Here is a 25530-nt window from a genome sequence, read left to right as displayed (position 1 = left end):
CACCTTGGCCACATGGCAAGGCCTGCACGAAAGATAAGACACCAACAGATGCCAATGCAGGATTAACACCTGTTTTAGCTTTCTGACTACTTGTTATTTTGGCTGTTATTTACCTCACAAAAACTCTTCATAAAAACATTGAGACATACTGGCAAGGAGAAATGTGACCCTGGAAACTCAAGTTCCTTTATCCCTGCCTTCTGTTTTGAAGAAGCCAACAGCAAGCTCCACTCAAGGTGATTCCCTTGGCACTGGGCACAGCCTTGGAGTTTCTGGGGAGCTTCCTGAACAAGTGAAACTGTTCTCGAGGAGTTTTTGCCTGAACTCAATGCTTGCCAAAAAGATAAAGCGATCATTTATGTATGTATTTATTCATTTATTTTTGTTTCCCCAGATGACAACTGGAAAGCAAACTGAGATGAAAACAACAGTGAAACATTTCTGGGTGCCGCTACCCGGGGCTGGCTCCAAAGCATAGCCTCAATCCACTCCGGCCGCCATTTGCGGGGGCCCCGCCGCCATTTAAAAGCAGACCCCGCCGCCATTTGCGGGCCCCCCGACAGGTCCGCGGCTCTGGCTCCGCAGCGAGGCCCGGCCCGGCCCGGCCCGGCCCGGCCCGGCTCGGCTCGGCTCGGCTCGGCTCGGCGCGGTCTCGGACTCCTCCCGCCGGAGCGGCGGCAGCGCGGGACGACCCGGACGCGCCCCAGGGGCCGGGGCCGCCTCCCGCCGCAGCGCGGGGCGGAGCCTCTCGCCGCCAATGCTGCGCCGGGGCCGCTTCCCCTTCCCGTCGCGTCCCTGTCCCTGTCCCCGTGCCCCGCGGAGGCGCTGAGCCATGTGGAGCCGCTACCGGGCAGCGGGGCAGCTGCTGAGCCTCGGCCGGTGAGGAGCGGGGCGGCGGGGCTAGGGCTCCTCGGTTCCCTCCAGGACCTTCCGCGGCGCCGCTCGCGTCACTCCCCGGCGGCGGCGCCCGCTCGGCCCCGCGGCCGGGCCCGGCAGGAGCCCCGCTGCGGGGGTGCCCCCGGCCCGGGCGGGAAGCGGGCCCGAGCGCTCGCGTCTCTCTCTGGTGCTGGGGCGGGCAGGAAGGGCGTTAGGAAGATCTGAGGAAAAAAATGTGATTCCAGGTCCCTGAAGCAGAAGTCTCGGCGCTGGAGGAGCGGGGCCGCTAACGAGCGAGCGCTGCGCTACAGGGAAGGGGAGCAGATCCACGGATTCACCGTCCAGCAGGTAGGCAGGGGCTTCGCGCACCTCCGCTCACGTGTGCAGGTAGGACACAACTTGCCTCGGTGGGAAAGTTTGTGCAGGAAAGTGGAAGCCTACCCGGTGTGTAAATATTTACACAGATGTTGCAGATGGTCAGTTAAAGACGATACAGCAGCTGGTTGCTGTTATTCTTCTTCAAGCAAGCAGTTTGTAGTTCCTCCATCTAGGAACATGAATGCAACTGTGAAAGGGTATTAATTCTTCCAGAATAAATGACACACCAGAGGAGCTGGTGCATCTGCCGTAGATGTGAGTGTTCAGTTCAGTCTTCTGAAAAACACACACAGATAGTTGAACCATGTGCTGTTTTCTGCTTTTATAAAGTTGGTTGAGAACTTCCAGTGAGAATTACATGTGGAATTTCTTTTCTAAATGAAAGAAAACAAAAGCAGAGAGCTCAGGAAACTTGCAAAAATGATTGCTAGTGACAGTACTGGGTTCCAAGCCTTTTGTTTGTTTGTTTGTTTTCTTTTCTGTTGCCCTAACTGCTGGTACTTGAATTTGAATGATGATACTTCTCTTTGAATGTGAGATAAGTCTTTTTGGTCTCCTTATCTGTAACAAAACAGTGCAGTTTTCTGGTTATAGTCTCTCTATATTTTAACTGTTATTTATTTTTTGCTTGCACACAATGTTCTGTTTGCACAAAACATAGGAATGAAGAATGTATTTAGTATGGTCTCGCTTTGTATAGGAAAGGCAAACTGATTATTGTCATATCATTCCTAGTTTATGTGACCTAGCAGCAGTAGCAGTCAACTTGTAATACAAATGTTTTCTTCCAATGCAGGTGACAGCTGTTCCTGAGCTATTCCTGACTGCAGTGAAGCTTAGCCATGATAATACAGGGGCCAGATATTTACATGTGGCTCGAGAAGACTCCAATAATCTCTTCAGGTAAAACGTTAATGTGTGTCCATCTTGGCATAAACTTATGGTTTCTAAACTGTAATCGTAAGGGGATTTGTCTCTGTTCTCAAAGACCAACTCCTTGCTAAGCAGAACTTGCAGGTTGGGAGAGGCTTCATGAGGCCTCTTGTTCAAATTGCTACTCCTATCAAGGTCAGCACTGTGTTTGAATGGGATTGCTTAGAGACTTACTCAGTTAGCCCTTGGAAACTTCCAAAGACAGAGATTCTACAACACTTCTGGACAACCTGTTCCCAATTCCTGACTGACTGTGTGGCGATTTGTTTTTTCCTTGATGACAAGTTAGAGATCTCTCTTGTTCCAATTTATGACCATTGTCTCCTGTCCTTCAAGCATGTGTGTTCATGCAAAGAGCTTATCTCCATCCATAACTTCCTTTTAGGTATCTTTGCCTCTGCTGTATTGGTGGGGCTAGAACTAGACTTTCTTATAGCTGCAAAATGTAAAGCACATCCGTGTAAACTTCTCAACCTTTTTTTTGCTACGCAAGAAAAATCTGTGTTTCCCTCCCTGTCATGTTAATGAACTGAATAGTGGGGGAAAAGATTCTGTTACCCTGTAAGAGCTAGAGTGCAGATGCTGACTGTTATTGCAGTTGTATTAGTCCCTTTATTTGCACAAGTTGTCTGCTGAGCCATATCTGATGCTAGGGTTTACTTATGCACTGAAAAGTTCTATATCCTCTCCAGAAAGAGTTCTTCTATTAGAGATGGCTGAATACTCAATATTTACTCTTATAAACTTGTTAACTGCTTCTTGCTGTATCTTTTCAGTTACTGAATTGTCATTTTCTTCCTATAAAGCTGAGCTGCATATAGCAAGTGGCTTCTCCTCTGGCCCCAAATAAGTGTGTTGCTTTCTCTGCTGTCTGTCTTGCAGTGTGCAGTTCCGTACTACTCCAATGGACAGCACTGGCGTCCCACATATCCTTGAACACACTGTGTTGTGTGGTTCTCAAAAATACCCTTGCAGAGATCCGTTCTTTAAAATGTTAAACAGATCCCTGTCCACTTTTATGAATGCATTCACAGGTGAGTACAAAGCAAATAATACAACTTAAAATGCACGAGACTTTATTGCAATAAAGCTTGCTATTGAATCTCCTTGATTTCCTCTGTAGATATCTATGAAGTATGAATGTTGTTACTCAGATTAAAATGCTAACCAAATATACATGCTTTTTTGGCACTTACAGACTAGAATTCTCATAGGGTCAGATCATCACAGTATACAATAAGAAATTTAATTATTTACACAGAATTTTAACAGTGCAATTATTTTATCATAAAAACTTTTTTTTGCCAAATATGTATTTCTCACAAAAATATATGTCAATTAGTAAGTTTCTTTTCTTTCAGTTACTTGTATAAATAAAGTAAATATTGCCTTTTAAAATTCTTAGCTATTTTACGTTCATTTGTACACAGCTAGTGACTACACCCTCTATCCGTTTTCAACACAAAATCCCAAGGATTTTCAGAATCTCCTTTCAGTGTACTTGGATGCAGCTTTCTTTCCATGTTTGCGACAACTAGATTTCTGGTAAGATGTGTGCATGTGCAAATTTTAAATGAAAAAAATAAATCTTCCTTCTCCAAAAAGAACTTCCTGTTGCTAATTTTCCCAGGCAAGAAGGCTGGAGGTTAGAACATGAGAACCCAACTGATCCTGAGACGCCTCTAGTCTTCAAAGGAGTTGTTTTTAATGAAATGAAAGGAGCATTTGTAAGTTTTGTGGATTTTTATTTTAAGGTTTTATATGATGTGGATAATTGAAGTTGTCTAAGTTTCAGATTCACAATGGCATTATTGCACCAGAGATTTATGTTCTTCCTTTGTGAAATTTAAGTTCTCAGTAAAGTTAGTGAGTTGTTACACAGTTACTCTTCGTGTTTGCCTGCTGGAAAGTTTGTTTCCATCTGAAAGAAGGGCTTTTTAAGGGATTGTATTGGATTTAAGGGACTTTTCTTGAAAACGGATATTCTTGAAAATTGATGTGATAACATAACTAATCGTATAAAAGTAGGTAGGGACTACAGAAGAAAATGCTTATTGAAAGCAGAGTTCTTGTATACAATGGAATTCTGTGGTGTTGCTGTTGAGTACTTTTTTTAATTTTTAAAATGTTTTTGTCAGTTTTACTGAAACATGATGTTTTTTCTTAAGACAGATAATGAGAGGCTATTTGCACAGCACCTGCAGAATAAACTCCTTCCTGATCATACTTACGGTGTAATATCTGGTGGGGATCCATTAAGTATTCCTGATCTTACATGGGAACAGCTTAAACATTTCCATGCCACACATTATCATCCAAGCAATTCCAGGTATCTGAAATCTGACTAAACTCATAGGGTGTATAACAAGTAGCCATGGCATTCATATTTCTGCTGGAGAAATGGAGTTATTTACAGTATTTCCATATATGTGGCTAGCAATGTAGATGTCTTACACTACCAAATCAGGAAAACTGTTTTAGGGAGAGAAATACAGGGTGAACTTGGAGACGGGAGCTGCTAAAAGAGAGTTTCAAAAGTACATGTACCTGCTTAATTATAAGGATATGAGGATTTTTGATGCCTTTTTCCCCTATTTATTTGCAGATCGTTCACTACTCACATGGCTGAGAAAAATAAAACATTTAAATGCTTACCTGTAGCATGAGGAAAATATGGTGAAAGTAGTGCAAATGAGTCAGGGGGGGTTCCTGCCTTCCTTCAAGTTAGTCCAGATTACCTCCAAAGGGTAAAAGTTATTGGATCCAAAGTCACTCCTTAGTAACACATTGCTGTAATGGATATTCATGTTACTCAAATACTAGCCTTGTTAGTACTAATAAGGTCTTTAAGTCAAATTCAAAAGTGATATAAAGGGAAATATACAGTATTGTTGTTTCTGCTGTACTAATTTTGTGGTCAATCTGCTTAGCTCTTTGATGAAAAATAAGTTTTTGTCATGATGGTGACTTCAGCATCCTTTCTCTTGTCATCCAAAGTATTCAAACATATTCAAGCTTAGACTTTAATCAAGGGATATCATTTACCTTGAGTTGCCTTGCGTTCCTTTTTAATACACTGGAAATCAGCAATGTTCTTAGTAGGTATAGATGTCTATTTTGGTGGACTTACCTGCAAAACTTAGTTCTGTTTAATAGATGAGTTGGGATATGACTTGCCGCGTTGCCTATATTACATATGAGGATCATAAAAAAATCTTATTGCCTGGGATTCTGACTTCAAGTATAGGTTTTGTATTGTTTATTTCAAAGCATAAAACAGGAGATGACAAGGAATTTTTTTACAGATACTGCTTAAATATTTCTGCAGATTTTTGTGCGTGGAAACTGTAGCGGGTCTTCAATCTAGGGGTTTACGAAACATGTTCACTTCTAGAAGTAACCAAATCAGTGGAAATGATGTGATATTCAAAATAGAAATGTAGCTAAAATCTAAAGCTCAGAATATGAAAAGTCAAGATCTAAAACTTAATCTCCAACTTTCATTTAAAATGTAGGTTTTTCACTTATGGTAATTTTCCGCTGGAGCAACACTTGAAACAAATTCATGAGGAAGCACTGGTAAAATTTCAAAGAATTGAATCAAATACTGATATCCCCAAACAGAAACTCTGGGAAAATCCTGTAAGTAAAAGAAATAAAGAATATTAGTGCATATTCAATCTTGTGATTTCAGTAACTAGGTTCTAATACTTTATTCCAGCCTGCTGAGGTTATTTTGTTTTAGATTTGTGTTTGTGTGAGAATTACCTGATGCTTTTTTGGGGGAATAAGGAGGAGGTTGGGAGTAGGGTTAATGGTGGGTGGGATGTGTAAGAGGCAGGGTGGGGAACACTCTATTTTGAGTTTTATGATTATAATGTTTGTATGTAGTTGCTCTCTCTTTTTAGAATTTTCATTTCTCCAAATGCTGTGGGACTTGAAGGGTTGTTGTTAAGAATCTAGCAGTACTAATATAAATATTGATAATTGGGAGATACCAGTTTATTTAATGTCAGGAAATGTATGTAAACTTTCAGACTTCGGTATCAAAATACTTTTTCAGGTTCTGTTTTTGTGGTGGTGGTGTTTGGCTTGTCCATGTTGTGGCTTGTCCATAATCTTAAGTTTCTGAATATGAATTAAGGCAGACTTTACTAATTCTCTTGTAAAAAATGGTAATGCCAGTTATCTTATCAAGAGATACTAAGCAAACATGTTTGTTTTGAATTTAGTCGTGAATATTGATTTTTACATATAAGTGTCTGTAAATGTCTTGGAAATCTTTGGAAGGAAGATGTTATAATTTTATTTTATTTTTTTTTTTTTTGCTATTTGTATCTTCTGTTTTGAGTTTGGTCTATAACATATGTGTAAATTACACATTGCAGAGAGAACATTCTATAAAATGTGGTTTAGACTCATTTGCTGCAGATCCTTCCAAGCAGACAACTGTCAGTGTCAGCTACCTGTTGACAGAGTAAGTCTATCAAAATGTTGTATTAATGTTAAAACTTCAGGCACGGTGGTGTTTTGTTTGTTTATTTGTTTTATTTTTTTACATTAAATCATTTTTTATAAACATTGTTTTAAGTTGAATAATGCCATGGGATAAATACAAAAGTCCTCCATATATTAAACGAAAATATAAATACTAATGGAAAATTTTCCTGCCTCCTTTAGCAAACAGAAGTAAGGAAAAGTGGATAGACTGGATGGGCTTTTGGGAATGTCGGCTGCCTTGTGCACCTCTTCTGTATGATTGTAGTAACGCGATATACACTGAGAGCCTAATTTGACTTGCAGACTTTTACTGCTGGTTTTAATGACCAAGAAGTCCCTTAGTTCCCAGAGTTTGGTGGCAATATGCATAACTTTACACATTCTTCTGAAAAGAAGTGATAAAGACCTATTAATTTTTCTTCAGTATTACAGATACTTTTGAGACCTTCACACTAAGCCTCTTGTCTTCCCTGTTGGTTGAGGGGCCTAATTCTCCCTTCTATAAAGCCTTGATTGAGTCTGGTGTTGGTACAGACTTTTCTCCTGATGTTGGGTAAGTGTTACAATGTATACTCCATCAAGTATATTAAGCAATATTGCTAAAGTTTAATTTAGAAAAATTAGAAACCAATAACGGGTTAGGAAAAGCCATCTATTATATAAGCAGCTAATGCTGAAAGATTCATAATCTTAAAATTTTGTTCATCAGAGTTTGTACTGATGAACTATAAAGCATCTTGAAATGCATCTTTTTGATGGTCAAAATATGTGATAGAAGCTGGTTTTGGTTAGATTAAGTGGTAGATTAAGACTTGAGTGGGATTCTTTTCACCTAGTTACAGGCACCTGTATGGTAAGTGCTATTGCTGCTCATCACAGAAATCATCATAGTTTTCCCTCACTGTCAGCAGAAAGAAGCATTTTTAGAGCATGATTCTTTAGACTGATTTAGACTTTAGGATGACAAAAATCAGGCCTGGGTCTCCACTGACTGGCTCATGTTCATGTGGGATACTTAAACATACGTGTCTAGCACCATTTGAATGCCCTAAAGCCAGTTCTCTGCCTGTCTTGAACTGTCAGTGTGTGAAGACATGGGTCTCCTGTGAGCTCAGTGGCATATTTTGAGTATCACAGGACCTGGTACTAGATACCTGTGTTTAGACACAGGAGTGATTCAGTGTCTGTGTCTTTTTATCCTATGTATTTATTCATTAGCTAAGCCCTTTCTATTGTAACTGTATTAATCTGGTGCTGAAACAGAGCACTGTGGAATTTGGACTGCCTTAGTCACTATGCTGACAAATAAAACCTAGAAGAATAGCTGAGTCCAGGAATCAGTACGCAAGTCTCTTCCACCTGAGTGTGCCACTGAATTCCTTCTATTGTCTTTAGAGAGGGCGTGGTGGGTGTTAAGAGATGGGGAACACCTATTGCTTTTCACTTTGTTCCCTTCAATTTGAACTCCCATTTCTTATTTCTGCAAGTGTGAATTTGTCTATAAAACGTTCTTACAGTTTGCTATGCCTAACAGGTTAGATTTTCATGATTTTACTTTTTTTTTTTTTTTTTTTAATCTAATATTGACTGAAACTGCAACAGACAACATTTTACTTTCATCACTTGCTTTACAAAGGCAGCAGTCTTGGTGTAAATGAAATTATTTGAAGTATTGTTCGCTCACAAGCATAAGCAGATAAGCAGAATGTATGTGTTTGACTTTACAGCCAAAATTGCAAGCTGCCTTAAGTTTTCATCTTAATAGAAAATGCTTTTTCTTTTTTTTTAACCTGAAAATACTTATGATGGATTGAAAAAATGAACAAAAGTCATAGTTTTGATACTGTATTTCTTTTCTGATACTAGCTCTACCATATGCTTTCTTTAGTGTGCCACTACAACTGAAACTGAACAGAAAAAGAAATTAAATGCTATTTCTTGCCTCTCTGGCAGTTATTTTTGTCCTGAATAGCTTTTAAAATCCTGTGTGTATGTATGTGGAGCTAGTGGTTTGATTTCCTTTTTTCCTTTTCTGCCTCTTTTTTTTTTTTTTTTTTTTTTTGAGGTCCTTTCCAAGCTTAAGCATTCTATGATTCCATGATTCTTGCTTTCTGCATGGCTTCATGCTTAAGTCCTAATACTTGTCACTGAGCTGAGTATGTTTTGTTCTAGGTTTAATGGGTCAACAAGAGAAGCTTATTTCAGTGTGGGTCTGCAGGGTATTGCCGAGAGAGATATTGATACTGTGAAACAGATTGTTGCTAGAACAGTTGATGAAGTTATTGCGTGAGTAATCTTAGCATTTTAAGAATATTATAGCTTTTCCTTCCTACCTTAAGAACTTAGTTTTATAAATGAACTGCATCAAAGAAGTAGTTTTAAGAGTACTGAACAATAAAACTACTACAGAAAAATAAACTGCTACTTGCTCCGTTGTAACTTACTCATCAGCATATCATTCAGGCATTTAATATTAGTGCTGTTTTGCTAAATGACACAGCATAATAAGCTTATATCAATTTTAAATCTTTGTGGAAAATGTTATGTTCTTTTACTCGCTTTATCTATGTTGTAGTTCATTTTCATAGCTTTCCCAGAGTGGTTAGTGCTAATGGATATGATTTCCTTCTAACCACTTTCCATAGGAAAGGATTTGAAGAAGACAGAATTGAAGCTCTGCTTCACAAAATTGAAATCCAGCTGAAGCATCAGTCTACAAGTTTTGGGCTTGCCCTGACATCTGTAAGTCTACATGTGTGTGGATGTACGTGGTGGTGCAGGTCGTTTCCCGCATCTTCCCAAAATATAATTTTGTAGACTCCTCACACTTAATTTTTTCACTGAAGTGCTTTTCCTTTGTTTTTTTTCCATGTATTTTTTTTTCCTTGTTTTCAGTAGCCTTCTGAATATGGCTGCATTTTGCACTGTAATGACTTAGTATCAAGCAATGAGCTGTTTACTTTTCTCTGAATAGTAGTTTTGATTCTGGTAGAACTGCTCGCTTTGTGAGGGAGGAATTCTGTATTGGCTCCTGGAGTTGTATGTTTTGATCAGGGTGAAGATCTCTCCAATTCCCGTGCTGTATTCTAGTGCTTTGCTAGCCTCATCACTTGGAGGACTTTGCTCGGTGTGGTTTAGTTATTTAAAATTCACATAGGAGAATTCAGTAATTAATCAGGTTTTCTTTGTAGGTTTCTATTTGTTTCCAAAATAATTAAAACAATAGAAGTTATGTTCTAGAATCATAATTTATGAGAACTTGCTTAATGTTTTTCTGTATAACTGTTAGAAACAACTAAATCTCCCTTCTTACACCAGAGCTTCCTCTTTTCTTCCAGTACTTATTTTTTTTTTTCTTTTGCGTAGAGCTTAGTGAGAATCAGTACTGAGATGCTATTGTGACACAGTAAAAGCCTCAAATAGGGAATGACTATCTTAATTTCAAGAGAATTAAATTGCACATATTCCAAGAAAATAGAGTTCTTTAAAATATACCATTTTCAGAAAAATAATCATACTGAAGAAGCTTGATAGGTTTATGATACCTACTTGTAATTGAAGATATGAGAAAAGGTGGGTTTTGGCACTTTTCAGACATTTGTTTTCTGTATGCTTCCAAGGGCTATTTCTTTCAAATATCTTGGTATTATTTCTTTCAAATATCTTGGTATTATTTTTTTCTGTTTTCTTTCTATATTGTGTGCTTAAGCTTCCTCATTATAAATCACTTCAACTGACTGTCAGAATAATGTAAATGGGTAGAATATACTGCTCTACTGCTTTGTTTCTGTCTCTTGTTCCTTTCTTCCTTTATTGGATTTGTGAAGGGATTTATTTTAAACACAGGAAAGAAATAATTTTACAGTAGATTTCACACACAAACACCTACACAAAAATGAAAAAAACAGTGAGTTACTCGTTAGGTGTTACCTGTTTGGCTTCCATTAAACTATAAATAATAAGGTGGTTTTGAACCACAGTCGTTGCTAGTTTTATACATAGATATAGTCCTGCTTACCTGCTTATTCTTACCCATCCAGTACATAGCTTCCTGTTGGAATCAAGATGGGGATCCAGTGGAGCTTCTGAAGATTGCAGACAAAGTCTCCCGGTTCAGGCAGTGCCTCAAAGAGAATCCCAGATTTCTTCAGGAAAAAGTTGAAACTTATTTTAAGGTAGGAAGAAAATTTACTGAAAAATATCTGTCATATTAATTTTTACATCAGTTTTGTATTTAAAATTCAGTTCAAGTACATGTATTATATATGTGACGGCAACACTTTTGAATTGAATGTGCTAATTTTAAATGGCTGAAGTGAAAACTTTTCAAAACTGGAAGAATCATGTAGTTAAACACTTGGAAGTGCAGAGTGTTGATAAACTGCTGATGTTCTCCTGAACGTACTTGATGCTATGGCTAGGGCGAGAGTATTTGCTCAGGTAACAGAAGCTGTGGGGATGGTGCCTGCAGCTCCCATCCCTTCATTCCCTGGAACAAGGGACCTGTGTGTGTGTGTGACAACTCCTTGAACTTCCTACTTGGGTTTTGTTTTTGTGGAAATTGGAAAGTAGAGAGAGAGATGGCTGATTACATTTTCCTAACGTGATGGTAGAGACAAGGCCAGAGAATTATGGACTTAGTTATATGTTCTGTAGTGTAGACATAGCAAGATGTATCTCTTATCCTTCAAGAAAAAATTGGTTATCAGTGAGACTGCCCTGGTGCTTTACTTGCTCACTTAATTGATGTCTTAATTTTGCCACCAATGCTTATTGCTTTCTGTTTCTTTTGGTTTTCTCTCCCACTTGAAGGGATTGTTTGAAGTCTTGTGAACATTTCAGGTGTTATGACACTGAATAGTTCTGAAGCCCTCTACTAGCTAATGCTGGAAAAAAGTAGCATCCAGTAATAGCAGTGCAGTAGTGATTTTTGTTTGTTTTTTCTTTTTTATTGAATTGTTAATGTTGTTTTGAAGAGCTGACTGCCAGTGACTATGAACCTGATTTAATAATGGGTAAATGCTGGTTCATAAAGATAGCAGGAGACTCCAACATCAGCTGAACTTTCTTGAAGGTATTATTAGTGTCTGAAAGTAATAGAGAGCTATTACGCTTTTGGCTTTTGTGATGAGGAAATATAATACAGTGTTTTTGAGAATGTCCTTAACAATGTAGCTCTGCTGAAGCGGTTAAGACAAAACTATAAATCAGAATAGAAAGTGATAAGAATAATTGTTTTTTTTAATCAGAAAATTGTGTTAATTGTGTTGTTGTGTGTTGTGCCTAAAGGTTAATAAAGCAGAAAGGCTAGAAATAAGGGAGGGAAAGCTGTTTGCTCTGTCTATTCAACTATGCTTTGCTTTTTGTGCGTTTCACTCTTTGACTCTGTACTCAGCTGTCTCTTTGTAGTCGTTCAGTATGACCACAAGGGGGAGAAATTCTCTAAAATAGGAAATCCAATTTTATGGTCCCAAATTACAGGCAGTCTCTCTGACAGATGTTGCTGAAACTATTTTTGATGTCTACTTTGAAATGGGCAACTGTGGCTGTCTTTAGCCTGCCAGAATTATAAAAAATGGAAGCTGCTTGAGTAATTTAGTGATCGAAAGTGCATGGTACAGTATAAGCCAAAGAGAAACTTAACAGCCGTCGTGGCACTTGCATAATGCATGGAGTTCTCTGGCAGCAAAACCAGTGTAAAGAGTTTGAGCAGGATAAGGCATGCACACTTTGCATCATCTGGGATCTCTGTCTCTGTGCACTCAAGCTTGGGCAGGTCGAGAGAGTTGTTTAATGAAACCCTCCTGCATTTACCATATTCCCCATCTTAGAGCATTATCCAGATATAACTTCTGACTTGCTGCTCTGCAGCCTTATACGCAATCGTTTAACTTTGATTTAATTAAACTAATGAGTACTGTGCTCTGTGAAGGGATTCAGACTCTACTGAAATCTCACTGAGGGCTGTTTGTGCTTGTTCTTGTGGCTAGCTGCCTCCTTCCCCTACGCTGGCAAAAGGCTGTTCTGTTTTAAATTAATTTGATAATATGTAAGGTAAGTGCATGGGCTGTTGATATCTACCTGATGAAGCAATAATCACAGGAGAAGGAGGAGGAAGTAACTCTCAAAATTAATAATGTTTTGTTTTGGGATATATGTCTGTAGGGTAATCCACACAGATTGACTCTGTCAATGAGTCCAGAGGAAGACTACCATGACAAACAAGCAAGAATGGAAGCAGAAAAACTGAATCAGAAGATCAGTGTTCTTTCTGGAGAAGATAAAAAACAAATCTTTGAAAAAGGTTAACATCTTTTAATTTTTTTTTAATTATTTTTATTTGGGTAACTATTTAAAATTTCAGCCATCAGTATAGCTGGTAATCAGAGAATGTTTTATATTCTTTCATATATCAGCCATTTTCCAACATTTTTTCTAAAAGGGATGTTTACTTTTAAAAAAAATTGTGCGTACATATTGGGGAGTTATGCAGTCTAGTATTCACACTAAAATATAACTGGTGCATTCCATTAGTTTAAACACTTGAAAAATGGAATGATCAAAGCTTCCAGTAGGGCGGAAGGAAAACTGTTTAAAAATACTCCACTTGTTCTTCCCTCACTCCGCTTATTCTTCCCCCCCTTGCTAAGTGCAAGATGGACACCATCTGCCAAAAAGCTGTTTATTTTTGATCATATGAGAAAGTTTGATCTATGCTGCTTCATAGCTTATGTTTTATAAATATAAGCTTAATCTTAAACTTGGAAACTGCGATCAGTCAAATCAGTTTGAGAAAATAGTGTTTTAGTTGCAGGAAGGCTGCAATTTAAGTATTTACAGAAATACTTATAGAGAAGTAGGGCTAATGTACTGAAGGGCTAATGTACTGGGGAGGGGAAATGTTCAGGTAAAGTTTTCTACTTATGAAGAAGAGTTTGAGAGTTCTTAGTCAGAATCAGTCAGAGACAGAAGTATAAACAAAAGATTTAGCTGCAGCAGGATACTGAGAGTGTTTGAGTAAGCCTCATGAAAGGAGGCTTCTTACCTGATAGTTCTGTGGTTTCTGTATGCTGTCCACATATCTGGGTAATGTCAGGCTGGCAGATACCATTTCTTCAAGGTCTAAATTGTATTTTACTGTGATGAGGATCTGTGCTGCCTCAGTAGGTTTTGACAACTTTTTCAGTAAAAGCTAAATATGTACAAATACTGTGCTTTCCTTATTAGGTTTGGAATTAATTGCTCTTCAAAACAAGCCTGAGGATGCCTCTTGTCTCCCGGCTTTAAAAGTGTCTGACATTGAGCCCAAAATCCCCTTCACTGTCCTGGAGACAACACTTGCAGGTTGGTATTATCAGTGTTTTTTGCTGAAGGGAAAACCAGCGCTGTTGGATTGTTATCAATTTGTCCAGGTTTTGTTCATTTTAGGAGACTGTAGGGTAGTGTATGTACGTGCTAAATGGTGAATAATCACACAGTGAGGCAGAACAGTAAACAGTGAAGGAAAGAGTCTATGGGAAAGCAAAACTTTAATTAAGGACTTGGCAGTAATTTTGGCCAGTGCTGATTGTATTTGTGTATTTGCTCAAGTTGAGGGTGCTCTGACAAGCTAAATACGATATCCAGAATGAAACCATGACCATACTGTTTGTGAACTGGAAGCCCTGACCACCTAACTCTCATTCTTGGTCTCAAAGTTGTCTTGTCTTTGACAGAGTAGCTTCCAGTTTCTAAAGCTGTCTTTTATTAGCCTCCAGAATTATAAACTGGAATAGAATAATATTTTAAACGCCTCTAGAATCCTTTGGACAAGATTAAAGAGATCCAGAAGTGAAAGCCTGCGCAGCTTGTTGACCTCTAGGATGGTCCTTTTCCTCTCGTCCACCACCTCTGCAGTGTGGGGTGCGCTGTGGTCCCGTGGCCACTTCTTGCTGCAGCCTCTGAGGGGTGACGAGAGGCTGTTCAGGGCCACAGACCAGTGGCCTTCATGGAGCCTCCTGGCAGCCCTCCTGGGGCTCAGAGTCACTGGCTTTCTCCCTCCCTGCCCTGCCCTGCCCTGCCGTCCGTGGGGTGGTGTGAGCTGTTGCTCTTGAGCAATCTCCCCTTCTTCCAAAGACTTAATCTTTAGGCAGGGTGCAGCACCCTTGATGGCTTGTGCAGGGAGCTGTTGCTGGCCTCAACATCCCTGTGTATTTAACAGAATATGATGTATGGGACCTGGGAAAAATAAATTGGCATCCGTCATAATTTTAGAGAAATTATCCCTTCTTGACCAATAGCTGAAAGACACTTTAAGATAATATGCTTTAAGATAGCTAAGACACCAGGTATTTTTCTGGAGGAGTCACTAGCAAATCTCAAATACTGGTGCTAAAATTACTTGTTTCTCTGAATATTGTAATAGCCTGTGTGAGAACAAAGATGTACAGTGCAGGAATCCTCTCTTCTTAACTTCGAGATGAAGGAGAAAAAAGACAAACTTTTTTCAGTTGTTCAAAAACAAATTACCATTTCATTATTTGAATATTACCTTTTGAAAGTAAGCATCATGTCAACAATTAACAGAATTTTCTCTTTAAACTGCCCAGTTATCCATTATTTTAGAATGGTCAAAAACAAAAAAAAACAACAAAAAAAAACCCACCTTCAATCTAGCACTGAGCACAATATCCGAAGTTTAATCATGAAGTGGCATTAAAATGCCAGCAAAAATCTCTGATATAAAGATCTGTTCCTTGTTTGTTCTGTTGCTTCTTCTTTTCTTTGTTCTTCTGCTTTTTTATATCTTAATTTTCCTTTGTAGCCGATGAGGTTCCCGTGCAGTACTGTGCTCAGCCAACCAACGGCGTGGTGTATTTCAGAGCTGTTTCCAGCTTGAACACGCTTCCAGAGGAGCTCAAACCATATGTGCCGCTTTTCTGCAATGTCATCACAAAGTGAGTGGTTTACTTTGCTAGAAGCCACAGCAGCAGGATGTAATACAGCTTTCTGAAATAATATTGAGGGAGAATATTTTTAGTTGGACTGTTGCTTATAATGACTTTAGCAACTCTTTTCATTACAGAAAGGGATTGCTGAGGCCTCAGTACCTGCAGATCTGATAAAACAATGTTTTCCTCCTCACCTGCTTCAGCTGCCCAATGCCTTCCACTATCTCCTTCACTCTCCACACTGTCTTGTTCCTCTGGGTTGAAACATATTCCCCAAATAGATTGAGAAATTGGTCTGAGTGAGAAATGACGTAGCGAAAATTCAGGTTTTTGACCTGAATTTGTTTCAGGTTGGATTTCATCACAGAAACAGAAATGCCTCTCCCATCACAGGGGACCAGGAATAAAATGAATCTGTTATTTCTGGTGGTGATAATAGCCATTTCAATTGGTATGGTGAATGTTAGTTGAATAACTTTGTATATTTCCTGACTTTTTCCTTTTTGTAAGTTTTGAAGTATTATATTTTCTTGAAAATGTGCCAAGTTTAGTTGTTAATACTGACCTGTGCAGCCTCCTTTGTGAATAGTGTATAGGTCTCAGGTTTGCCATACAATGAAAATAAAGCTCTAATTATTTTTTCCAGGATGGGATGCGGAGCCCTTGGTTACAGGGAACAAGCCCAGAAAATTGAGCTAAAAACTGGTGGGATGTCTGTCAGCCCACATATCATTCCAGATGATTCACACCTGGATGTGTATGAACAGGTAAATTAATCATAAAATTCATGCTGTTGCACTGCAGCAACAGCTCTGTAGTTAAGGGTCAGTCACGGCTTCCAGGTAGAGGGTTAGATAAGGGGAACTGAAAATTTAAAGCTATGATCTTTTTTTTTTTTTTTTTTTTCCTTCTCCTGGAAAATATAGATTAGAGAATTACAGTAGTTAGTATTAGATTTTAAAGGGAGTGATTCACAAAATGATCTGTTTTAAGTCAGTGTTTTACAAGCATCTGTTACCCCTTTTTTAAGAACTGCAAAAAAAAAAAAAAAAAAAAAAAAAAAAAAAAAAAGGCTAAAAAAGAGGCAGAACTGTGTAGCATTATACCTGGGGAGATTGATATCAAAGGCAAGTGTTGTCACTGTTAATGCAGTTCAGAAACTTTCTGTGTTTTCAAGACTTAGATCCCAGCATTGGGCAGAACAGTTCTAGTAATCGCTCTGAGACTTTTTTCCTAGCTTACTGGGGTCTGCTACTGCTGTGGTTTGTTCCCTGTGGAACCTGGAATTGGATTAAGGGGACTCGTGTTCCTGGGATGATACTAATACTTGGGAAGGAGCGATTAGCAGGCTTGGTCTGTGTGATACTCAGCTACATTTTGTCTGCTCTGGTTTTAGTAGCACAGCCTGCATTAAAGTGGTTTTGTGATGTGAAGCATTAGGTTGGCACCATATAGCACTTTCATTGCAAGTTATTGTGTGTTTCTCAGGCCATTGCTTTGGTCGTCTTATCAGTGTTTGTTTTGGTTTTCCTCTAGGGTGTGCTCTTTTCATCTCTGTGCTTGGACAGGAATCTGCCAGAAATGATGCATTTATGGAGTGAAATATTTAACAAGTAGAGTACATCAGCTTTCTTCCATTTTGTGAACGTTTTGGGACTGTTTTTCCTTCTCCCTCAACCATTCACCTTCTTAGAGATCCTCCTATGAAGATTTTCATCTATAATTGCATCTTTGACTAGCTCACTGTCTCTAAACCTAAATATTGCAACCTTTGCATGATTATATAGTGGTTTAAGTGGAAAATCTAAAGCTGGTTATAGAATTAGTGTGCTTTTCTACGAGACCCGGAGAATCTTGTTATTTTCTGAATTAATAGAAATTTGTTAAATAGTAATAAAGGATCTATTCCCATTCCTTTTCAGCCCCCGATTTGATGAAGAAGAACATTTTAGAGTCCTGGTTAGGAAGACTGCCCAGGAGCTGTCAAATGGCATTCCTGATTGTGGACATTTATATGCATCCATTAGAGCCAGCAAAAACCTCACACCTTCTGGAGAACTCCAAGAAATGTTCAATGGGATGGATCAGGTAAAATTAAATTACATCTTCTAAATAAGGCCCAAAACATCACCTTTGCAGTTACTCTCCTCATTTTTGCCAATTCTATCCAATGGTTTCATCTCTCTTTTTTTTTTTCTTTTTTTCTTTTTTTTTTCTTTTTTTTTTTCTTTCTGCTTTTTATTTGCACACAGGTGAAATTGATGAAGAGAATAGCAGAAATGTCTGATATTAAACCAGTACTACGCAAACTACCACGCATTAAGAAGTATTTATTAAATAGTGACAATATCAGGTATGTTCTAGCTAGGTAGAAAAGGGGTATTTTGGTCAGAGAGGCCTTGGCCTATGAAGGGGCATTTCACAATGTGCTCATGAGCCCTGGGTTCTTGCAAAGTGGGAGACTGATCTGTGGAGCAACTATTAGATGTTATTAATTCACATTGTCCTTGCTTAGGAAGTTGGTAGCTATGTTTTATTATTATTATTTAACAGGTATATGAAACTTATGCCTAACTTCAGATGTAGCTATGGTACTAAAAGCTCACAAGATGTCCTGCGAGACTTGACAAAAAGATTCTGTCAATGCTCTGCCTTCTCTCCTCTTCCCTCTCCCCAGCTTTAAATGAGACTTTTTGTTTGCTCCTGGAGGAAAATAGTTTGCTTTATGCATATTAAAAAAGTAAGAAGGTGCTTTAGAATCAGACACATTAGCTCCAGAAATAGTGTGAACTAAAGTAAGCTAAGTTACAAGGTATTGTTTTGTGAAGAATAAAATGATGAATAAAATTATTAAAATATCTGTACTGTTCAAAACCCTGATAGGTCTGCCTGCAAAGACAGGTTATAGAGGGCTTACAGTTTATTTACGAGACACTTAGAGTTTTCATAGCTGATTTATCTGCTTAGCACAGGATTGCATGGTTGAAGTTACTGCAGAAGTTTAGATTTGAAATCATTTTGGAGTAAGCAAAAGAAAACCACTTGTGGTAGGGTGCCTTTTTTTTAGTTTGTTTTTTTTCCCCTCTCTCTCTCTCAGCATATCAAATATTGGATGATGAATTTTGTTTATAGATAGATTCATAGCTATTACAGTTGGATGTTTTAATGGTATGTTTTGGGGAAGGCAGTATTGCTCTGCCCCAAAGCACTACAATTATTCAAAAATTCAATATGTATTTTTTAACAGATGTTCAGTCAATGCTGCACCTCAACAGATATCAGAAGCATCTAAAGAAATAGAGAAGTTCATAAAGGGCATAACTAAAAGTAAGAAAGAGAGAAAACCTGTCCGTCCCCATGTGATTGAGGTAGGAAATTACTTCATTTGTGACTAGTATGATAAATAAAAGTTGAATTTGATCTTACTGTTGTGCAAAGATTGCTGTGCAATCAAGACCAACTCATTTAAATTCAAACACCTAATCCATAGAAAGACATCCAGACAAATTAGCAATAGTCATCTCTATAATAAGGTGCTATATGTTTTGCCCTAGAGGCTCCTTTTACCCTGTAATATAGACAGTGAGGACCCTGTAGATCAGCTGTTGAGTCTTGCTTTGAGGTGACTGTTTTTGCATCGGTTGAGGAAAAGGAAACTCTGCCTTTCTGTGCTGCATAAAGCTGTAATTTCTTCGTTAGCTGAGTTTTCCCTTTGGTCACCACTTTAGGGAAATAGTGCTTAATGCAGCTTCTCACTTGTACAGGAATAGTTAAGTTGGGTTTTAACACAAGGGCTCTGTCTCTTGTAGAAATCTTCAGATGTCAAGCCTGTGGGATGCGAAATGCTTAATTCTTTGCAGATTACAAGGAAACTAATTAATGTAAGTATAGTTTGGGGATGTGGATGTTACGGGGTGGTCACTGATACTAATGCTCCATCCTCAGCTATTGCAAGCCCTGGGTTTAGAAGCCTGCCTGAAACATAATGTGCTCGGCAGTTCTACCTCCTCACTGAATAGTTTCTCAAAATAATCCATCGAGCTTCTTCATCCTTTGATATGATCTTTTAGTTGTCTTCCCCTCAGTTCTGGTTTGGAGATCAGTTAGCTAACTTCACATCCTTGCATGCAGACCAATATACACATAATGTGGTCTCCTGTAAGTGATGCTTGCTTATTTTTATCCCAGTTTCTTCCATAACTACACTTGCAGAGTGTCATTCTCTGCTCATCCCTTCCTCTCCTTCCTCCTTACATTATTTTGAATTTTAATGGCATATGTCAGGAAATGATCTGTGATAATAAAAATCTGTGGAAAAACTGTATTTGACTCCAGGAGAGGAGCCCAGTGTAGTGTCCCTGAGCTTCCCACTGAGAAGAAAACAGGGGGAGCTCAGTCCAAGGTTTTGTTTGCTGACCAGTTCTGCTGTCCTCGGATCAGTGAGCCAGGGATGTGGGGAGCGGGTGCTGGGGAGGTTCTCTCTGAAATTGGGAAAGAGCTTGGGAGTGTTGAGATGGAATCAAAAGATTCTAGAGATGTCTAAGGCTCTGCTTAATGAAGAGAAGGACTGGAAATACTGAAGTGGGAGAATAAGGAGGAAGCGAGTATAATGCAGGGGATGACTGAGCTGACGTTCGTACAGCTGCTGCTGTTGGTAAAACAGTTTCTGTATTTTTTGTAGGTTTCAGTTTCTGAATTTGGTTTCAGCACCTGAAAACCGAGTCAGTGGTCTCATGTATGATGACCATGTACCTTTGTGGGTGTAGAAATGGACACTCAGTCCATTCAAAGTAAACTTTGTCTGGTAATAGCAAGAACTGCCCAACTGAGAAGCTGGTGTATGGGGATACGTAGCTGATGTACAGTATCCATGAACTTTAGTTTGCCAAGACAGTTATATTGTCATACTTGATTTATGCAGGATAACCCATGTTTGGCACATGCTAAACATCACAGGTTGCAGTATTGATCATGCAACAGTTTAAGCCATTGTTCCCTGCATGTTTGGCATAACTTCATAGTACTCAAAGAGCCAAAGTTATCAAATGTTCTAGCTGTGGCACTAATGCACCTTTTTCCTAGGATCCTACTTTCAAACCGTGCCAGATGAAGACCCACTTTGTGCTTCCCTTCCCAGTCAACTATATTGGGGAGTGCGTTCGGACAGTTCCCTACACAGCCGCAGACTATGCCAGGTAGGAAACAGTCGTCAGCAGGTGCTGCTGTGTGTGTCGTGTAGAGCAGCACACGACAGGAAGCCAACAGGCTGAGCACGAGCTGCTGCGTGCGAGTTTAGCTGGCTGCTCCTCTGTATCCTATTGAGGAAGGTGAAATAAACCCAGATGAGAAGTGTTCCCAAGCGGTGCTAGTCTTACAGTAATGTTACATTATTCGGGTTAAATGTAGTGATGCTGTCGTCATTATTGTGAGTTACAGGATGGGATGCATTTTGAGTGGGGATTTTTGCAAACTTCAGAGGAAGTTGGAGAATGTTACTGCCATCTGTTTAATTTAACAGCTTTACTTTGATATTTCTGTGCTTCCAGCCTTCGAATCCTTGCGCGGTTGATGACGGCTAAATTTCTGCACAGAGAAATCCGAGAGAAAGGAGGAGCTTACGGTGGCGGAGCGAAGCTGAGCCACAACGGCATCTTCACTTTCTACTCCTACAGGTAACAGCAACTCTCTTGGTTCCTGTTCACCCCATATGTACATACAGTCCCTGACTGCACATACATGTGTTTGTGTGTGTGTGTTTTGTTTTGTTTTTTTACTTAACCTTAGAAGAATGCTACAGTTAAGTGAAATAGAGAAGGTTAATCACAAAAGGTGATTCAGTGCTCATCGTGCTAAGACTAATTGGTATGGAATGTCAGTTTTGTGAATAGACTTTCCTAAGGATTTAAAACAAGAAGGGGTTTAATTCTGCTGTTAACTCTGCTGGTGGCAAACATTGTGCCTCTGTGATTAGATATTTTTATTTTTTTTTTTAAGCTGGCCCAGTACCTGATTTTTGCAAGACTTGCCTTCACTCACCTCTTCCTGGGTAGAAGAGGCCCCAGCACAAAAGGTCTCTTTTCTTGTCTTCCAAAGTGGACTTCCAGAAGTACTGTTTTACAAAAGCAAGTGCTTTCAGGTGCTTTGAACTGGAAGTACTAAAGACTTTCAGTGAGAGCTGATTATAGTATGCTCCAGGTTTTGGCTTAAGTCCTTTTCCTGGACAAAAGGTAGCCCAACACAGCAGAATTCTTGGCTAAAATTTGAGCAGCTTTTCAGCTCTATGAAGCTTTAACATGGTATGACTTGTCCTGGTTAGCATTTCAGTAGTCAACCTGTTGCACCTGTTTTACAGAGAGCAAAAAGAGGTGTAGCAGGAAAAGCAACTCAGAAAAAGATACGGTATATGCTAAATATTACTGCTGTTGATATTAATGGAAATTATCCCTACTAAGTTGTTATCGTGAATTGATAGCACATTGTAAACAGGGGTGTTTTACCCTTGTTTTGCTATCTTTTAAATACCAGTTCTTTTCATCCTACCTTGGAACTAATTTAGGCTATTGAACTTGCTTGCTGCAGTTATGTATCTAAAATTAGGAAAAAAAAAGCCTAGTTTATAACACTTTATCCTAAAAAAAAAAACAAAAACCAAAAAACCTTGTAAACCAGTAGGAAGTTTCTCATTTGTTTTTAATCCCCATGTGCACACAGTAAACTCAGAATGAAACATGAATAATAGCAAAGGAATTAAAAGACTATGATGGGTTTTTTTTTTTACTTTCCCTTTTTCTTTTTAGAGACCCAAATTCTTTAGCCACCTTGAAAACATTTGAAAAAGCAGTAGAATGGGCCAAGGCTGGAGAATTCACCCAGCAAGATATCGATGAAGCTAAATTAGCAGTATTTGCTGCTGTCGATGCACCAATAGCTCCGTCGGACAAGGGTAGGTTCCCGTCCGCCAGGTAGCGCAGGGATATGTACGTATCTAGGAAGAATGTGTTTTGAATGAATATATTTTGCTTGCCTGGGCTTAAAGAGAAGAAAATTTCTTGCTTTGCTCATATCTACCGTCTCTTCTTGGCAGGTTTAACAAACAACTGAAATTTCAAAAACAAAAATACTTTCCAAAAAGTAGTTTTCTAAATTTTTATTCTTCCCCATCAAAAAAGTGGAAACCCATATTCATTCCCTGCTGCTGCTCAATGTCAGAGAAATATAGTTAGAAGATGGGAGTAAATTAAAGAAATAATTTTAGGCTTCCAAGGGGCATTAAATTGTAGTAAACAAGGAAGAATGTGAGTCTTCTGATTCAAAGATTCAATTATTTTCCTGGCATAAGTATCCATTTTTACTATAACTTTCATTAACCTTTTGTGTATACCTTTATGTGAAAGTTAAAGCATTAAAATATGTCTGCAGTGGAGATTTTTTTTAAATACCTGTTTGTGATGACTAGTATTATTTACGTCTTTTTAGTTTGCTCGTACCTTGCTTTTGCTTTTTTCTTTTTTTTTTCTCCCTCACTCAATTCTTAGATTGTAAGCTTTGGATTAAATTTATAAAGTTTAGAATACATTTTTTTCCATAAATATAAAGAAACCCTAAGGTTAAAAATACTGTTAAAGTGTGCTTGTATTAATACGAGCTTATTAAACAGAAAAACTTTAAAGTGAAGCTCATCTCCCTCTTTGTACTGAACTTTGGTTTTTATCTGAGCAACAAAAGAAATTGAAAATAGAATTTTAATCAGTTTGGGTGCATATGAGTAAATTATTATGGGTAAATTCTTGCATTCTTGGATGTTCCAATTTATGAGAGCTTAATGGCTCCCATTCTTTGTTATTTGAGTACACATCCTAATAGGGAAGACTAATGAAACATGGAAAAGGGCGCTACTGGAGAGACCTGGAGGTTGCTGCAGAGACCAGTACCTGGCTCTTGATGCCAATTCCAATCTGATCACTAGGCCCTGTGTAAGGTCCTGAACAACTTTAACTTAGTCCTGATCTTGGACTGGGAGGTTGACTTACAATTTAATTATACTGTTAAAATATTGTAGGTAAATATTTCAACAAAAGCACTAAATATTTCTTTACTGATCTCTGTATGTAATACAGCAAAAGGTGATAAAAACCTTTGCATTGCATGTATATTCCAACTAAATGTATATTTGAAAAGTTTCTTGTTTTAAAGCACAACAGAAAAAAAAATAACCTAGTTTGGTTGAGACTTTGTTGGAAAAATACCAAGACTCTTTAGAATGAATCCTTTAAATTTTTATGTTTAGATTTTTGAAAAAAATCACTTTTCAAGATGTGAGATTTTTATTTATTCTTTTTTCCTAATTAGGAAACATCAGAAACTAATTTCCTTATGCAGTTCTAAGCCATTGTCACCTGATTCACAGTTATGTTTTGTGACAAGTCAGAACAATGGCCTAATTATAGTCTGTATTCCTTCGTTCCAACCCCCGTGTCTATCTTGGTTGGCATCCACATAGCTGATTGTTGTGATCCCTGTATAATGATACTTTTTTTTTTTCTTCTTTTTTAAGGAATGGATCATTTCTTATATGGCATTTCAGATGAAATGAAGCAGTCCCATAGGGAACAGCTTTTTGCTGTCAACAGTGATAAGCTGATTGATGTATCAAACAAGTAAGTCTGTTTTATACTTGAAAAAAGTGAACACATCTCTAATTTGAAAGAGAAAACTTTGTAAAAACTTGTCTTCCCTTATTTCTTCCCTTGGCTTTTAAGAATAATCACTAGAATGTAATGCTTTCACTAGTTGTTTTTGTAACCTATAGAGATGTTAATTATTGGGTTTACTGCATTTTAGCAGACATGACTCCCTGCTACATCCTAAATTTGCTGGTGACTGTCTTACTTTTGAATGAACTAGAACGTGTCTTTTTTTTTTTTTAATCTTAATCAAAGGATGACTGCATTAGACTCTTTGTTCCTGGCAGTATGAACTGCTAAGAAGCACTTTGTGCTTCTTTAGATTCCTGAACTACTCAGGAGCTCTGCTATTTTGCAGTATCTGGCTAAGGGAATACGTTGCATTGTGACAATTGGGAGGAAAACAGTGCAAATCCAAAGTGTGCTGTAAAAGCAAATATAATCCCATTCAGCAGATACCAAACAGCACTTTCCCTGGGGCTATTTTTAACAGGCATAGAACACTAGCATCTCATTTGTTTCTTCTTGCAGGTATCTTGCACCTGGGAAGAGCACTCGTGGTCTGGCTGTACTTGGCCCAGAAAATACTGATATCACCAAAGATCCCTCATGGGTCAAACGATAAATTGGTGCTGAACATCCAAGCTATTATAAAACAACCTAGTCAGTGTGACTATATAAGTACTTTCTTTGTAGCTTTTAACTCTGGTATGGTCCAACTTGCATGGTCAAACACATTGAGCAAACCCTTTAAAGCTGTTTGAAGACTCTCTGAAAATTCTTCCAACCATGTAGTACTTGGAAAGCAAGAATAGTCTGCCCTGTTGTGGCAAAGAAATCTTACTATTTTACTGACGACTCACTCTTACAATCACCAATGGAAGCTCTATAAATATTTTTGTATATGTGAAACTCAGGAGTTTGAAATAATGTTTGTTTGAAAGTGTCTGCTCTTGGATTGGATATGTAAAGAACTATGAATCTTACACTGAATGGCATTCATTCTTTTGGTATGATAATTCTAACTGAATTCCTTGAGGTAGTTGTGGGACAGAATATCTCCCATCAAATCAAGTTTGCAGGGGATTACAGGATAAGGGGCAAGTCACTAATGAAGGGGAGTGCAAGATCAGTATTTTTCTTTATGAAACATTTAAATGAATTATTTTAATATGCTGCTGTCTTGCAGCTTTTTGTCAGTCTAGTTAGTTAACACAAAAGGTTTCCTT

At 38.4% G+C, this 25530-nt stretch overlaps 1 protein-coding gene across 2 annotated transcripts; it reads left to right on the top strand.

The window, feature by feature from the left end:
* Window positions 1-805: 805 nt before the first annotated feature.
* Window positions 806-24998, top strand: PITRM1 (pitrilysin metallopeptidase 1). 2 transcript variants are annotated; one of them, XM_088531746.1, is made up of 27 exons: window positions 806-879; window positions 1122-1224; window positions 2051-2157; window positions 3070-3221; window positions 3618-3732; window positions 3818-3914; window positions 4356-4516; window positions 5703-5829; window positions 6576-6664; window positions 7112-7240; window positions 8860-8973; window positions 9333-9429; window positions 10728-10862; window positions 12853-12991; window positions 13915-14031; window positions 15491-15623; window positions 16264-16384; window positions 17154-17230; window positions 17540-17705; window positions 17870-17970; window positions 18865-18985; window positions 19427-19498; window positions 20700-20812; window positions 21164-21289; window positions 22415-22560; window positions 24172-24274; window positions 24833-24998. In XM_088531746.1, exons 1-27 carry the CDS (start codon window positions 833-835, stop codon window positions 24924-24926), a joined length of 3102 nt encoding a protein of 1033 aa, XP_088387872.1. In that variant the 5' UTR covers window positions 806-832; the 3' UTR covers window positions 24927-24998. The 2 variants fall into 2 exon arrangements, with proteins under 2 accessions (XP_088387872.1, XP_088387873.1); XM_088531747.1 differs by lacking the exons at window positions 806-879; window positions 2051-2157 and having other exon boundaries at window positions 1205-1224.
* The last annotated feature ends 532 nt before the right edge of the window (window positions 24999-25530 follow it).

Source organism: Tinamus guttatus, unplaced genomic scaffold (assembly GCF_059628265.1).
Source record: "Tinamus guttatus ecotype Peru unplaced genomic scaffold, ASM5962826v1 Tinamus_guttatus_pri_ptg000430l, whole genome shotgun sequence".
Lineage (NCBI taxonomy): Eukaryota > Metazoa > Chordata > Aves > Tinamiformes > Tinamidae > Tinamus > Tinamus guttatus.
This window is presented reverse-complemented; position numbering and strand designations above follow the sequence as displayed.

Coding starts and splice junctions, on each gene's coding strand:
- PITRM1 (XM_088531746.1), top strand. CDS start 833: ATGTGGAGCCGCTACCGGGCAGCGGGGCAGCTGCTGAGCCTCGGCCG. Junction 5,830..6,575: donor AGAAACTCTGGGAAAATCCT/GTAAGTAAAAGA, acceptor TACACATTGCAG/AGAGAACATTCTATAAAATG. Junction 10,863..12,852: donor AAGTTGAAACTTATTTTAAG/GTAGGAAGAAAA, acceptor ATATGTCTGTAG/GGTAATCCACACAGATTGAC.